Source organism: Macrotis lagotis, chromosome 1, assembly GCF_037893015.1.
Source record: "Macrotis lagotis isolate mMagLag1 chromosome 1, bilby.v1.9.chrom.fasta, whole genome shotgun sequence".
Taxonomy (NCBI): domain Eukaryota; kingdom Metazoa; phylum Chordata; class Mammalia; order Peramelemorphia; family Peramelidae; genus Macrotis; species Macrotis lagotis.
The window spans coordinates 146,379,626-146,395,152 of NC_133658.1; the positions used below are offsets into that span (position 1 = coordinate 146,379,626).

At 34.3% G+C, this 15,527-nt stretch overlaps 1 protein-coding gene across 8 annotated transcripts in view; it reads left to right on the forward strand.

Annotated features, from left to right (window-relative positions):
* CSGALNACT1 (chondroitin sulfate N-acetylgalactosaminyltransferase 1) overlaps window positions 1-15,527 on the forward strand; it is a 426,592-nt gene that overhangs the window by 342,883 nt on the left and 68,182 nt on the right. For all 8 annotated transcript variants that reach the window (XM_074209074.1, XM_074209073.1, XM_074209070.1 and 5 more), the window contains one exon: window positions 7,791-8,007. In XM_074209074.1, coding sequence (XP_074065175.1) covers window positions 7,791-8,007 — 217 coding nt within the window. The remainder of the gene's footprint in view (window positions 1-7,790; window positions 8,008-15,527) is intronic.

Below are 15,527 nucleotides of genomic sequence, written 5' to 3' on the forward strand. Positions count from 1 at the left end.
AATATTGGCAAGGGAAGCAATTTAATCCTGAGTTATTTCTGGGCTCTTTGTGCTCAGGTTGGTTTAGCTTATACTTAAACAGCAGTCATTTCCCAAGCATACCTAAAGACAAGTGGTAAAGGAAAATGAGTAATGGGTTCCTAGTGGATTTTTTTTGTTTATTTTGCTAACCCCTTTCAACAACAAAAAATGTGTCCCGAACCCCATATTTTACTAAACTATTCATAATATTATTTTATTCATTAAATGTTTTTTCAGAGTTGCTAATTCACCTTTGGTGTCTACTTTGCACCCTACTTTCACTTGAGGCTCCAAGAAGCTCTAGCATGCACAGTAGCCACACCATAATAAAACTGTCTTGGTAGATGTGCTAAGTGTGATTGAGGGTAAGCAACAACTCTCAAACCTTTAAGTGAGTTAGAGGAATGTCAACCCTAAGTTTGGAAAGATACCCTCCCAGGAAAATAGGCAGATGAAAACAATTTGTTCCACCAGCCTTGAAAGTAGCTGAAGCAGGTGCTGTGGAGCATTGAAAACTTGGTCAGATATTAAAGATGCCAAGGTTATCCACTGCATCCTGAGTCATCACCAGTCATTTTGACTTTTTTCCTGCTACCAGATTTCAATGACTCTGGAAGACAGTGAGGTTGATGATTTTGCATAACTCTATCTCCCTTAAATCCAATTCACCTACAAGTCAAGATATTACCTGTGATGTCATTGATCCCCTTTGAAAAAGAAGAACAAGCAATAATAATTAATGATAACTTTTGCCACCAAATTCAGATTTACATTATATAATTAAAAACATACATTTATCCTACCTATGATTATGAAAATAAAACTGTGAAACTCTGATTGTAAAATAATTATGAATTATAAATATTCTATGGGGGACATTCTGTAAGAATTAAAAGTAATCCAGCATGATCTCATAAAGCTTGCTATTATTGGTAAGATTCCATGTTCAATGTGTTTTATAGTTTTTATTAAATATAAATAACATTTTAATGAAATTGAACAGCTGTTTGCAATAATTGACTCAACATCAGATCAATTCAGTCTTTAATCTCATTATGTATAATTTTTTCCATATTTTGATTTAAAACAAGAATAAAGTAAATATGCTTGCTCACACATATGATATAGAAAATGTTAGGAGAGTTTTACTAGTTTTCTTGATGAGAGATGAAAATTTATTTTTAAAAAATTTAGTTATCTAATCAGATGATGAAAATAAATAACTTATTACAATATAGTTTGCTTTTTTACTTGCTAATGATAAGTGTTGTATTAAATGATATATTTAAAACATAGTTGTATATATTATTTACTTTAAAAATGTGTATATTGGCATGTTATTTTGTTTTATTTTTTATTTAATTTTTTTATTTTAGGGGTTTTTTTGCAAGGCAAATGGGGTTAAGTGGCTTGCCCAAGGTCACACAACTAGGTAATTATTAAATACCTGAGGCTGGATTTGAACTCCTGACTCCAGGGCCGGTGCTTTATCCACTGCGCCACCTAGCCACCCCTAACATGTTATTTTGTATATTTACATATATTATATATATATATATATATATGTGTGTGTGTGTGTGTGTGTGTGTGTGTGTGTGTGTGTGTGAGAGAGAGAGAGAGAGAGAGAGAGAGAGAGAGAGAGAGAGAGAGAGAGAGAGAGAGAATACTTTAACCTTTCTAAGGAAAGAATTTTTTCAAATATGATTTTTTCTAGCTCACTATACTACCTGAGAAACTCTACTTAAAGCAGTATCAGGTTTGTTTCTGATAAATGGTTGTGATTTTCCCTGATCATTTCAAATTGAATTATAATGACTAGCTATCATGATTTTCAAATAGATTCACGTTTGTGCTGCAAGAATGAAAATGTTTATAACATCCTGATCACATAATTACTCAACTAATGAGGTCCAATCATAGGTTAACAGAGGGGAATGAGGAAGCTATGTTGGTTAACTATACAGAAAGCAAATGAGGATATACACTCATTATATATCCATCCATTTGGGGATCAGTTTGTGTTTGAATATTGAACCCTTGTGATGGTTTGAAAACAATTTGATGACAGGTGCAGGAACACTAAGAACATATTTCACTTAGTCAGAAGTGGTTAGAACTTTATGTAATTACTGCATGAACACCAAAATCATTGGGTATGTGATCATGACAACCTTGAATTACTGTAAAAACAAGCAAATAATGCTTGAAGCATGTACATAATTGTCAGAGAGAAAAATATGTTTATAATATAATTGGGCAATTATTTATTGCTTAAGGTGCCAGTAAAGAATTTTTAAAGCAATTTCCATCATAACAAATCCTCAAGGGGTACATGAATCATTAAATGGAAATCACTAGATTGGAGGGACAATGCAAGACAGAGAAAAAGTGCTGTAGTCAGGAGGTACCTGAAATCAAATTATACCTCTTATACACTAATAATAATAATAATAATAACTAATATTTATTTAATACTTACTATATGCTAAACACTATGCTAAGTGTTTTATAATTATTATCTTATTGGATCTCCATAGCAATCCTGGGAAGAAGGAGGTATTATTGTCCCCATTTTACAGGTGAGAAAACAAAGATTACACAAGATCACAGAACTAATAAATATTTGAGACCAGATTTGAACTCAGATTGTCATGACTCTAACACTGACAAGGTACCATGGGCAAATTATATAATTTCTTGAAGACTTATGAGATGTCTTCATCTATAAAATAATAATAACATAATGATAATTAATGTATGCAAGGTATTTAAGGTTGCAATGAAAATGCTTTGTAAATCTTAAATTCACTTTCCTTTTACTATAACACTCCTTAGTTTCTGTCCTCTTGACTTTTACTCATTAGTGGTCCAATTCTCTGCCTATATTCTAAGATTTTGATGGTTCCTGATTCTCTTGCCCAAGAAATATGATTGATAGGGAATTTGCCTATTTCATCTCAGCTTGATTTTTCTCCTTACTGTTTGGGTGACATCTCTGCAGAAATTTGTTTGCTGACATATCTCACTCAAGTAAATTCATCCAGAAGTTCTGTTTAGCCTATCCAGGAATGAGATGAAGATAGAAATTTACTCCTCATTCTTTTCCCTTGAAAGATTCCTTTGGTTTCTTAAAGTATGACTGGCTAGAGAGGGATATGGTACTCTCATGTCTCCAAGAGAAAATCAATGTTCCTGCTCAGTGTTGAGGAATAACCATGATGTTTGTCACCCAATGGACTTTCATTTTACACTGGTTGGGAAAGCAGTGATAATGAATCAATGACATCTTAAAGGTCTATAGTAGAATGCTTTGGGGCTCTGATCTTCGTTCTGCTTTATCCAGCAATTAAAAAGAATCAATTACTTGGTCAGGTTGTAGATGGCATATTTATCAAATTCACAGAGGATATGGCTCTGAAGGTGATAGTCATTATAATGAATGACAGATTCAGGACCCAAGAGTCTCAACAGATTAAAATGTTAGATTGAATCTAATGTGATAAAATTTAATAAGTATAAATTTAATGTCATACACCTGGATTTAAAACATTTATCTCTTTAATTATAAGGACAGGTGACAGATTATGCACAACAATTAATATGACACAGACATGAGGTTTTCTCTAGTCATAAGCTTCATATGAGTCACAAATATGATGTGACAGCCCTTAAAGCTAAAGCTATCTTATATTGCATTAACCAAAACATGATGGTAAAAACAATTACTTATTAATATTATATTTTATCTTTATATTGGAGCTTACTCATAATTTCTTTCATTTTTTAGGAAAAGATGCTTAATAATCCCAATGAGCCCTACACTGGTCAGACCGGGTCTCTAGTATCATGCTTATTTCTGGGTGATACTATTTTTTTCTTCCCCCCCCCATTTATTTATTTAAAAATATAAAATTCATTGACATACAACATACTTTACAAATTTTTATTCTTTCAAAATGCTTATAACAAAATAATAGCTTCTTTTGCTGCTGTGTTTATTTTATACATTCTGAATACTGAATTTGCAAGAGTTTTAAAAAAGTTTTTTAAGTTATGAAAACATACTTTCTCATTTAATATAAAATGTAAATTTGGCAAATAGTCCATTCTTCCAGTTCAAACCTTGGTCTTATTGTTTTTTTTTAATATTTGGGTTTTTTTTTCAGTTTCAAACCCTCTTCCCAACCCATTGAGATGCTAAGTGCCTATTAAAATATGAAGTCATGCAAAAAATAAAGGGAAAATATGCTTCAGTCTGCATTCTAAGTCCATCAATTCACCATTTGGAGATGGACAGAATTTTTCATCAAAAATATTTTATAGTTTTGATGAATCTTTACATTGTTCTGAGCTGCTAAGTCTTTCACAGTTGTTTCACAGTATAAATAATTTGTATTGCTGTTACTGTGTCCGTTATTCTCCTTGTTCTGCTCATTTTTCTTTCCATTAGTTCATGTAAGTCTTCCCAAGTTTTTTTTTCTGAAACCATCCCCTCTATCATTTCTTATAGAACTGTAGTATTCTGTCTAATCCTATACCATAACTTGTTCAGTTATTCCCAGTTATTCCCAGCAATCAAATTCTTTTCCAATTCATTGCCACTACAAAAAAGAATTAATATTTTTGTACATATGGGTCCTTTTCTTTTTCTTTGATCCTATCCTTCAGGGATATATATCTATTAGTGGTATTGTTGACTCAAAGTGCATTGTTCTCCAAAGTAGTTGGGCTAGTTCACAGTTCTTCCAACATTGCATTAGTGTACTTATTTGACTACATTCTCTCCAGCATTTGCCATTTTCCTTTTCTGTCATCTTAGCCCATCTGATGGGTGTGAAATGATGTCTACAAATTATTTTAATTCATATTTCTCTAATTATCAGGTGACACATTTTAGTAGGGACATTGAAAAACTGCATTATCATCAGAGGAGGATAGACCAGATTGGTAATAGGATTGTAAACTATAAAGTTCAGTTGGAAGGAAGGGGTGACATTTATTTAGTCTGAAGAAGATAAAATTTGGTAGAAAGGTAGAAAGACTGAAAAATCTTCAGAATCTTGTTCTGTTTGACTGCAGAGGTCAGAATTAAGATCAGTATTGTTGATTGAAATAAGGGAAAGCTGCATAGCTATTTGAGCCTTCCTTGTGTGGACTAGGCTGTCTCATAGAGTAATGGGCTCCCCATCCTGGGATTTCAGGCTCATTTACAATTTACACCTAGAACATCATTATGATATTTTCAGTTAGTAACATTATTGAAATCAGAAAGACCTGGGATAAATATTGCCTCACATAGTTAGTAGTTGTATGATCCTGACCTGGTCACAAACTTTATTAGTCTCAGTTGCCTGGTCTGTAGTCAAGTTGCATCAAACCAATAAGCTTTTATTGAGTTCTTTTAATGTTTCAGTGCTAAGTGCTGGGAATATGAATAGAAGTAAATAGAAACTTAGTCCTTGCCCTTAAAAAGGCAAGGGGTTTTAGAATTTGGATAAATTCTAAAAGAGGATAAAACTCATAAAAGGAAGCTGAAAGGAGTTGAAGGGTATGAAAAAGAAACCCAGAGAGGCAGAAGGAGGTACAGGAGCAGACAGCAGAAAGGAAATAAGGAGTAAATATGGCTGACCTCGACCCATTCTTAAAAATCTATAAAATGGAATTAGTAGGGGTGGCTAAGTGGCACAGTGAATAGCACTGGCCCTGGATTCAGGAGGACCTGAGTCCAAATTCGGTCTCAGACACTTGATAATTACCCAGCTGTGTAGCCTTGGTCAAGTCACTTAACCCCATTGCCTTGCAAAAAATAAAAAAAATAGAATTAGTAATAGCATTTACCTTATGGTGGTATTCAAAGCATAAAATGAGAAACTATACGTAAAATGATTAGGAAAACAACATACTTGATGGTATTGTTATTGTTATTGTTGCTAAAATAATTTCTATGTAGATAATTTCTATGTTGAAATGGATGATCTCCAAGGTCTTTTTCAACTTTGGGTTTCAATTTCTTTCAACTAATCAGCATGTGTCTCATAGCTCTTATGGGTCTTCTGTGAGTTCTCTTAAAAGGTAACTAAGCTCTCTATGACTGTTACCACTCTTGAGTTTCAATTCTCCATTAACTGTTTCTGCACTCACTCCCTTTTATAGAGAAAACAGGCACAAAATAGGAATTGTATAATTCTTCCTTCTTTACATTGACTATTGTCAATGTCTTTCCACCTTAGTTTAATTTAGGAAAATTTTAAACTCCTTACTCTGGGAAGATATGTGTTCTAGATTTTGGCATAGATTAAAAAAATCAATTGTTAAGTCATGAGCCTTGCTCTTTTGGAGAATATTGTTTAATAATTCAATAACTTATCTGTTAATGAGTACAGATCTCAGGATGGTCTTGGATTCATTGCTGCTGCTCTGCTGTGGTTGCTTTGGAGGGTGGAATGTAAGATATAGATGGAAAAATTTGTTCTTTGGATAAGTGTGGCCTAGTGGAATCCTGGTATCAGGAAGGCTCTTGGGAATGAGGCAGAATATGTATGCCCTAGTCTGTACTGTTCATATTGTTAAGTGATCTCTTAGATTGAGCACCAGGGATGGAAAACAAACTTAACACCTTTTCTTATTTTTGTCATCCTTTTAGACATTACCTATCATGTGAGAGTGGTGTCTGCTCCTCTTGTAAAATACCCAAACCAACTCCAGAATGCACTCAAGGGCAAAGTTTAATCATGAATATTTTTGTCACAGGGTCACAAATTTAGGGCTGGAAGGGACCTCATAGGTTGACTAGTTCAACCTACTTGTTCTCTAGAAGAGGAAACTGAGAAAACTTCACTTATAGGAGGCTGTAGAGATGAGATTTGAACCAGGATCCTTTGACTTCAAATCCATTGCCCTTTCCATTATATTATGCTTTCCCACTTGTAACTTTTTTTTAAAAATTTCATTTTAAATATTTTATTTATCTTGAATTTTACATTTTTTCCCCTAATCTTACTTCCCCCCCCAACAGAAGGCAATTTGCCAGTCTTTACATTGTTTCCATGGTATACATTGATCCAAATTGAAAGTGATGAGAGAGAAATCATATCCTTAAGGAAGAAAAATTAAGTATAAGAGATAGTAAGATTACATAATAAAATATCAGGTTTTCTCTAAATTAAAGGTAAAGATAGCCCCAAATTGTCCCTGATTGTTGCACTGATCCACTTATAACTTCTAAGGATTATCCATAACAATTAGTAGTTTTATGATATTATCAATTAGAGGCATTATAAATCAAAATTATTTAGGCAACTCAATCAATAAATATTTATTAAACATCTAAAAGCACTTACAGAAGCATAAGATAGTCCCTGCCCACCAGAAGGTCAAAATCTAATGTGAGAAACAACATGCAAATGACCATGTACACACAAATAGGCTATATACTGGATAAACTGGAGATAATCCTAAAGGAAAGGCATTAAGATTAAGGAAGACCAGGAAAGATTTCTTAAAGAATATGGGACTTTAGCTGAAACTTGAAGGAAGCCAATGACCAAGAAGTAGAGATGAGGAGGGAGTTTCAGGCTTGAGGGACAGCCAAGGAAGATGCCAAGATGAAGAAATTTATTTAAAATTTTGTTTCTATCTTAAGAATTTCCTCCCCAACCAAAAAAAAAAATAATTGATTTTTGTCTGCTAATTCTCCATCATCAAAGTTGCTTCAATAGCCAGGCATTCATATTTTTTAAGACAAAATTCATATTATGTTCTTCTTTCAGGGATATACAGAACAGAAAAGGATAAAGGCACTTTGTATGAACTCACATTCAAAGGGGACCAAAAACATGAATTCAAACGACTCGTCTTGTTTCGACCATTTGGCCCAATCATGAAAGTAAAAAATGAAAAACTCAACATGGCCAACACACTTATCAACGTTATCGTACCTCTGGCAAAGAGGGTGGACAAGTTTCGACAGTTCATGCAAAACTTCAGGTTAGTTGGTTTCTACTGTTTATCTTTCTCAACAGGATATACATTAGGAAGTTGATGTCATTTCTCCCTCCTCCCTCCCATACAAAGGTTTCTTTCTCTCAGTGTCCAAGTCTGTTTTCTTCATACAAAGCATAACTTGTGTGTATCATCCCTTAAGCAAAGTTGTAATTTCCTAGGAAAATTTCAACAGTAGAGGGGAGGGAAGGCTACATTTATCCCAGGAGTTAAGTGTCTGACATTCTGATGTCTGAACCTGCTCTGTTTGCCACTTTTTGTAACAATGGAGGCAAATGTGTCAGAAACACTTCCCAGAGAGCCAAAAAAAATTTTTTTTTAAAATAAGGACCACCATATTTGAGGAGTGTGCCAAGTTTTCCGCAAGCAGAGGGGATGTGGTGCAAGATGGATGGGGAAGCAATCAAATAAATGTTGGGCTTGCAAAGAAGAACCTTCTTGACTTGCTTCTCATGTTCAAGATTGGATCCCCCTCCATTTACTGATCCCAACCACAATAGAAGGAAAGACTTGATCAAATCAATATCTTTTCCCACTTCTAATCCATGTCCTCAAAGCAGTTATGCTTGTGAACAAATAATGATTGTATTTGCTCTGTCTTAATAGAAGACTTTGGCTAAATGGTTCTAAAAGCTTAGTGGTGCAGTCATCTTCCTTATTTAAAATTTAACCCCATCTGGACTCAGACACTTAATAATTACCTAGCTGTGTGGCCTTGGGCAAACCACTTAACCCCACTGCCTTGCAAAAACCTAAAAAAAAATTTAACCCCAGATCCTTACTTAATCCTGTTTGCCTCAGTTCCTCATCTCTAAAATGGACTTGAGAAGGAAATGGCAAACCACTATACAGAGAGTCAAACATGCCTGAACAACAACAATTTAGACTTTATTTTCAAAAAACTGGTATTATATAGAAGACACTTAAACTCTTTAGTAAAACTTTATATACCTAACATTGTACATAGTTCATGTCATTTGCCTTTATTTAAAATTAGTTTTATAAGCCTTCCACACATTAAATCCTAGAACCATCAGAATATGTAAGTATTATGTATAGAAAATGTATAGAAAATAAATCTACAAGACTAGATGACCATGGATTTTTGTTTCTTTTCTATATCAAAATTCCCCTAGACAGCCTACCCACACCAATTCCTACTGGTCTTGTAGATCCACTCAGTAAAAGTAGTATCTTTTCTTTAGAACTCTAAGGAATAAAAGTATTGGACTAGATTATCTTTAAAGTTATACTTCAGTTAATACTACAAAAAAGTAACAGTTGTTAACTCTTCAAGCATGTAGTGCTTGAACTAAGGAACCACTGCTCTTTTGTTTTTCCAAGATTTTAACAATTGTTTTGCTCTTAATACCATGAAGATCAGGATTGCAGAATCTTAGCACTAGAAGAAATCCTAGAGGTCATCATGTTAATACTTGCCCAAATGTAAGGAATCTCGTCTGTATTATTCTTGGCTGATCACCCAATACTGAATACCTTCAGTGGGAGGCAGTTTCCCATTTTGTTTGGCAGCTTTTCCTTTGCTGGTCAATTCTAGTTAGAACATTCTCCTTTATTTTGAGGCCGCCTGCCTTTGATAATTAACTTTCAGTTGTCATGTTCTTTCCCTTATAACATCATTGAAAGTACACTGGCCTGGAAATCATAGCACCTGGATTCAAGGCCAGTGATTGCACTCACTAACCTTGGGATCACTCAACCTCTCTTGTCCTTGGCTTCCCTAGCTATAAGATGAGAGCAGCAATCCTTGTATTTTCTGCCTCTTAGGGTTGTTGTAAGATAAGCGTCTTATAAATCGTAAGACATTCTCTCTATTTTATCATTTCTATTTTGAATAATTGATTTCTTTTTTTAATTTTACAATTTTTTCCCCAATCTCACTTCCCTCTCTCCACCTCCTACAGAAGGAAGTCTGATAGTCTTTATATTGTTTCCATACTATACATTGATCAAAATTGAATGTGTTGAGAGAAAAATCATATCCTTAAGGAAAAATACAATATAAGAGATAGCAAAATTATATAATACATAAGATAACTTTTTTAAAATTAAAGGTTATGGTGCTTGGTCTTTGCTTAAACTCCATAATTCTTTCTTTGTTATTCTCCATTGCAAATACATGAAAATTGTCCCTGATTATTGCATTGATGAATTGAGCAAGTCCATTAAGGTTGATCATCAACCCCATGTTTTATATAATATTTCAGGAAATATTTAAAGATAGCTATTAAGCTTCCCCTTAGTAGTCTCCTGTTTTTCAGGTGACATCATCTCTCATTATGTTGTTGGTTCTCCATATGCCACAGTTTTCAGATTTGAGATTGCTTGTAGTTTCATCTTTTCCATTAACATAATCTGGAATAAAAATTAGATAGTTCTTAAGATTGGTTTTAGTACTTGGGATTTCCCATTTATGTGACTGTTTCTTCAGTTTTCTTTATTCATATTTATCCTTCTGCTGCTTATATATTAATATCCCCCAAACTTCTGTCCTTGGTCTTATTTAACTCCTCCTTCTATGCCCCTTCTTTTTAAGCAATCTTATTTTCTTTCATGTCTTTAATTTTATACATACTTCTATATTTATTTATTTACTTTAACAAAATAGGAATGATAATTGTAAGAGTAACTTCCTCACAAAGAGTAACTTCAAGCATTATATAAATATTAATAATTCATATTATTCTATAATACTACAATATATTAGTATACTAATACTAATTATAAAATATAGTTAGTGTATTAAAATAATGATATACTAAACTACTAATAGTATATATTACTTATAATACTATTACTCCTATTAAATATAATATTATTATTACAACACCACTGGAGTGATCCTGTAGTTTCTCTTGTACACCTAGGTACTGACAGTGGTTTTCTGAGCTGTTACTCTCATTAGAGGCTAATACTGGATGATCTTAATCTCTCTCTCTCTCTCTCTCTCTCTCTCTCTCTCTCTCTCTCTCTCCCTCTCAACACACACACACACACACACACACACACTCTCTGACTGGGAAGTTATAAGTAACCTGGAAGATCAAAGGCAGTAGCATTTGGTTCTGAAAACCAAGTCAAGCAATGGGAATCTTGGAATTGGTTTAGGTTTCTGAGAATCTTAGTCCTCACATGGTGGGTTACCTTGGTTCCAATGGGCACCCTTGATGAGGCAAGAAAGTAATTAATAACAAGGATACTTGAGTGGAACAGTGTTGACAAGTGGAGTAGATTCAGCTTTAGTTAAATGCTATTTTATTTTATTTTTTATGCTCTACTCTCTATTTATTTTTATTAAAGATATTATTACAATTTCCCCCCAATCTTACTTCCCTCCCCCCATCCCCACCACGGGAAACAATCTGTCAGTCTTTACTTTGTTTCCATGTTTTACATTGATCCAAATTGAGTGTGATGAGAGAGAAATCATATCCTTAAGGAAGAGACAAAAAGTTAGTTAAATGCTATTTTAAACCTCTTCCATCCATCTCTATCTTTTTTCTCAACATGTGTCTCCTCTGCTACTCTGTCATGAACTATTGCATCTCCCCTTTCTCTGATTCTGAAAACTTCTTTTATATCCTTATTCTTTACCTTCCCACTAATCTTGAAGGATGGGATTGCAATCCTTTCCAGGGATGATTCATCCATTTAGACTTAAGACCATCCCCTCTGCTTTCCTTGGGAACACTGATTAATCATTCCATTCTTTTATATCCCCAATCTCCCTCTTTCTGTCCACTCCTCCATTGCCTACAAACATAATCAGATCTCCCCAAACCTAAATAAAATTTTTCTTTGACCTGGTCATTGTACTATTTTTTTATCTTCATTGTTAAAATGATTAAAATAGTAGTCCACACTGATTGCCTCTCATTTCCTCATTCACTTTTAAACCTCTAGAAATCTGACTTCTATTTCCAGTGACCTATTCAAACTACCCTCTTTAAAGTTAGCAACAGCTTCTTCCCCTCTCCCTACTTAATAACATTTTTTTTACAATTACATATAAAGATAGTTTCATTTTAATAAGCTTTTGAATTCTAAATTTTTCTCTCTTCCTCTCTTCCCTTTCCCCTCCCTAAGACAGCAAGCAGTCTGATATAGGTTATACATTACAATCATCTTAAAAATATTTCCACATTAGTTATATTGTGAAAAAAGAAACAGAACAAGAGAAAAATCACAAGAAAGAAAAAAACAAAAAATGAAAATAATATGTTTCAATTTGCAATCAGATTCCATCAGTTCTTTCTCTTGAAGGGGATAACATTTTTCATCATAAGTCTTTTGGAATTGTCTTGGATCATTGTATTGCTGAGAAGTGTTAAGTCTGTCACAGTGGATCATTACACCATGTTGCTGTTATTATGTATGACATTATCCTGGTTCTGCAGCAAGTTAATTGCTAGTTTCATTGACCTTTTTCTCAGTGAACATTGTCCTTCACCTTTCTGCCACATCTGTCATTGTTGACCACTCTCTTATTTCTTGATTTTCTCTTCTTATGTCTTCTGACATTACAGTATCATTTGTTTCTTCTCTTACTTGTGTGACTATTTCTTCTCAGTTTTTGCCTATTCATGTTCTTCCTCCTGCCCCCTAATATATTAATGTCCCCCAAGGATCTGTTCTGAGTTCTTTTATTTATCACTTCTCTCTACACCCTTTCTCTTAGCAATCTCATTTTCTTCCATGTCTTTAATTTCTACCCCTCTGCATATTTGGTGACTTAGTGTCTCCATCAGGGTGGTGTAGATTATGGTCCATCCATATCTGCTTATCCTGCAGTAGGGACTTCTGACCATTTCCTCCTCTCCATCCTTCACAATAGCCTAACCAGCATGACCCTAGTATTTTTGACATTTCCAGGATTTTAATGCAGTTTGTAAGTTGTTCATTGGCTATTGTTTGCTCTTGCTATATGATTGTCTTCTCTCTCTACCTCCATTTTTCCCATTATATATCATTTTGAAAATATCTTTTGCCTTCTTCCTGTGCTATTTATGTTTATGAACGTATTATTTAAATTAAATTTTGTATTTTTCAACTAGCAAAAATCTGTCACCTCTCTCTCTCCCATACTCACCCCTCTAGTTGAGAACAAAAGAAAAACAAAGCTCCTGCAATATACATATCTAGAGAAACAAAATAAATTAATGACTATATATCTTTCTTTTTCAATTTGAATGAACCATAATTTTGACTCTTCAGAGATGCTGGAATTCCATGATTTGTAGTCCTATTTGTTTCAAAGAGAATCTCAATCGTTCAATAAATATTACGCACCTAGATTGTGCTGGTTACTACATTAAGCATTAGGGATATGAAGAATTTGCAAAAAAAAAAAACAAATCAAAACAAAAAGCAAATCCAAATTCTGCCCTCAAGGAGCTCACAATCTATTGGGAAGAGACAACATGAAGAGAACAATGTACATATATTCATGTGTATATAGCATCACAGGAAGCTACCGAAGCCTAGCCAAGTTTAAGCTTCTATTTGTCTATTTATACAGATAATATATATATATATATATATATGTATATATGTACATGTCTAAAATACATATGTGTATATACATACACAGAGTTACTCATGTCTGAAACTATATTCTTCTTCATCTTTGCTTAATGCCATCCCTTTGAGCTTATTACACTCATGTATGAACACACACATATACACACATATATATGTCACTATGTGTGCATATGTTGCAGATAGGCTCACAAGGACAGCAAGGTTGGGAAAAGGCTTTTTTTCAGAAGGTGGAATTTTAGCTGAGATTTGAAAGCAGACAGGGAAACTGGGAACTAGAGATGAGGAGGGAGGAAGTTTAAGGCATGAGGACTGGCCAGAAAAAAATGCAGAGAGGTTTGTGTTGGAATATCATGTGAGTGACAAGAAAGGGAGTCATTGAATTGCAGAATATATGGAAGGGAGTTAGCTGTGAGAAGCCTGAAAAAATCAGAAGGGGTTGGATTATGAAGGATTTTTAAGGTCAGAGGATTTTATATTTGATCCTGGGCAGTTAATATGGAGTCATGGCAGTTTATTAAGGGGGATGACATGATCAAACCTGAACTCTAGGAAAATCATTGTTAGGTTGGGGAAGCTAGACTGGTATGGGAAGAGATTTGTAGCAGGAAGATCTACCAGCAGGTTTTGTTATAGTTTACACATAAGGTGACGAAGTAACACAGATAAATAAGTAGTAAGTGTCTGAGGTTAGATTTGAACTCAGGTCCTCCTGACTCCAGGTCCAGCATTCTATCTACTGCGCCTCCTAGCTGTTCTGAGAATTTTCTTTTATTAAAGAAGTAGAATAATTAATAAAGAAAAGGTCTATTCTAGATTATTAACAAAGAAAAATTGATGACTTGTATGGAATTGGTGGAAATATTGAGGGAAAGTTACCATTATATCTTAGGATTCAGAACTGAGGATAGAAAAGTCAAGTCTGAAATGTCTCCTAGATGTGGGGAGAACAGACTTCAAAAGGTTGAGAGAGGGACTAGGTGAGAGCTCATGAATCAGAATTCTACAGAAGGATGAGAGAGAAGGCAAAACTGCTCAACCCCCTTTTTGTTATACTTTTCCTGCCAAGGGGAGTGATCTTTAGACTGGGAAAAAATGTCATCAAAATAACTGTTAGGGAGTTTGTACCAGATGAGGCAGTTAGTAGCTGTGTGCAGGAACTAGAGCATTATTTCAGGAGAACCTGAGTTCAAATTTAGCCATAGATATTTAATTGACTATATGATCCTGGGTAAGTTACTTAAACCTGCTTGCCTCAGTTTTATCATTTGTAAAATGATAGAGAAGGAAATGGAGAAGGAAATGGCACATCACCCAGGATCTTTACTAAGATAACCCCAAATGGGGTCATGAAGAATCACACAAGATTGAAGAACAAATAAACAATGAACAGCAACAATGGAGTTGGACTTCAGCTTGAAAAGGGAGTAAAACAGAAGAGGAAGAGGAGGCAGAAAGAATAGACAACTTTTCAAGGGGTTTGCCTGAGAGAAAGAGGAGAAATATAAGGGAAAAAGTCTAGATGGTCAGGTCTAATGAAGGTATTTAAGAATGGAATGACATGGATATTTTTGAAGGCAGTAAGGAAACAATCAGGAAGAGACTGAAGATTTGAGAGGGTATGATTGAGGATACAGTCTGCTGAAGAAAATGAGAATGAGTATCATCAAGTGGATATATAAAGAGAAGCTAGTTTAGGCAAGGAGAATGGATGCTTCTTTGTCAAAGACTAGGGTGAAGAAGGAGCAAAGGAGAGGGATGGGTAGAGACAGAGAAAGAGATGATGATTGTGGAGAGAGATAGATAGATAGATAGATAGAGAGAGAGAGAGAGAGAGCGCGAGAGAGAGAGAGAGATGAGAGATAAAGGTTGAAATGAAGAGAATCAAAGAAGAAGGATCTCACATAAAATTTCTAAAACTTTCTCAGAAAAGTTAAGCAGCAAGG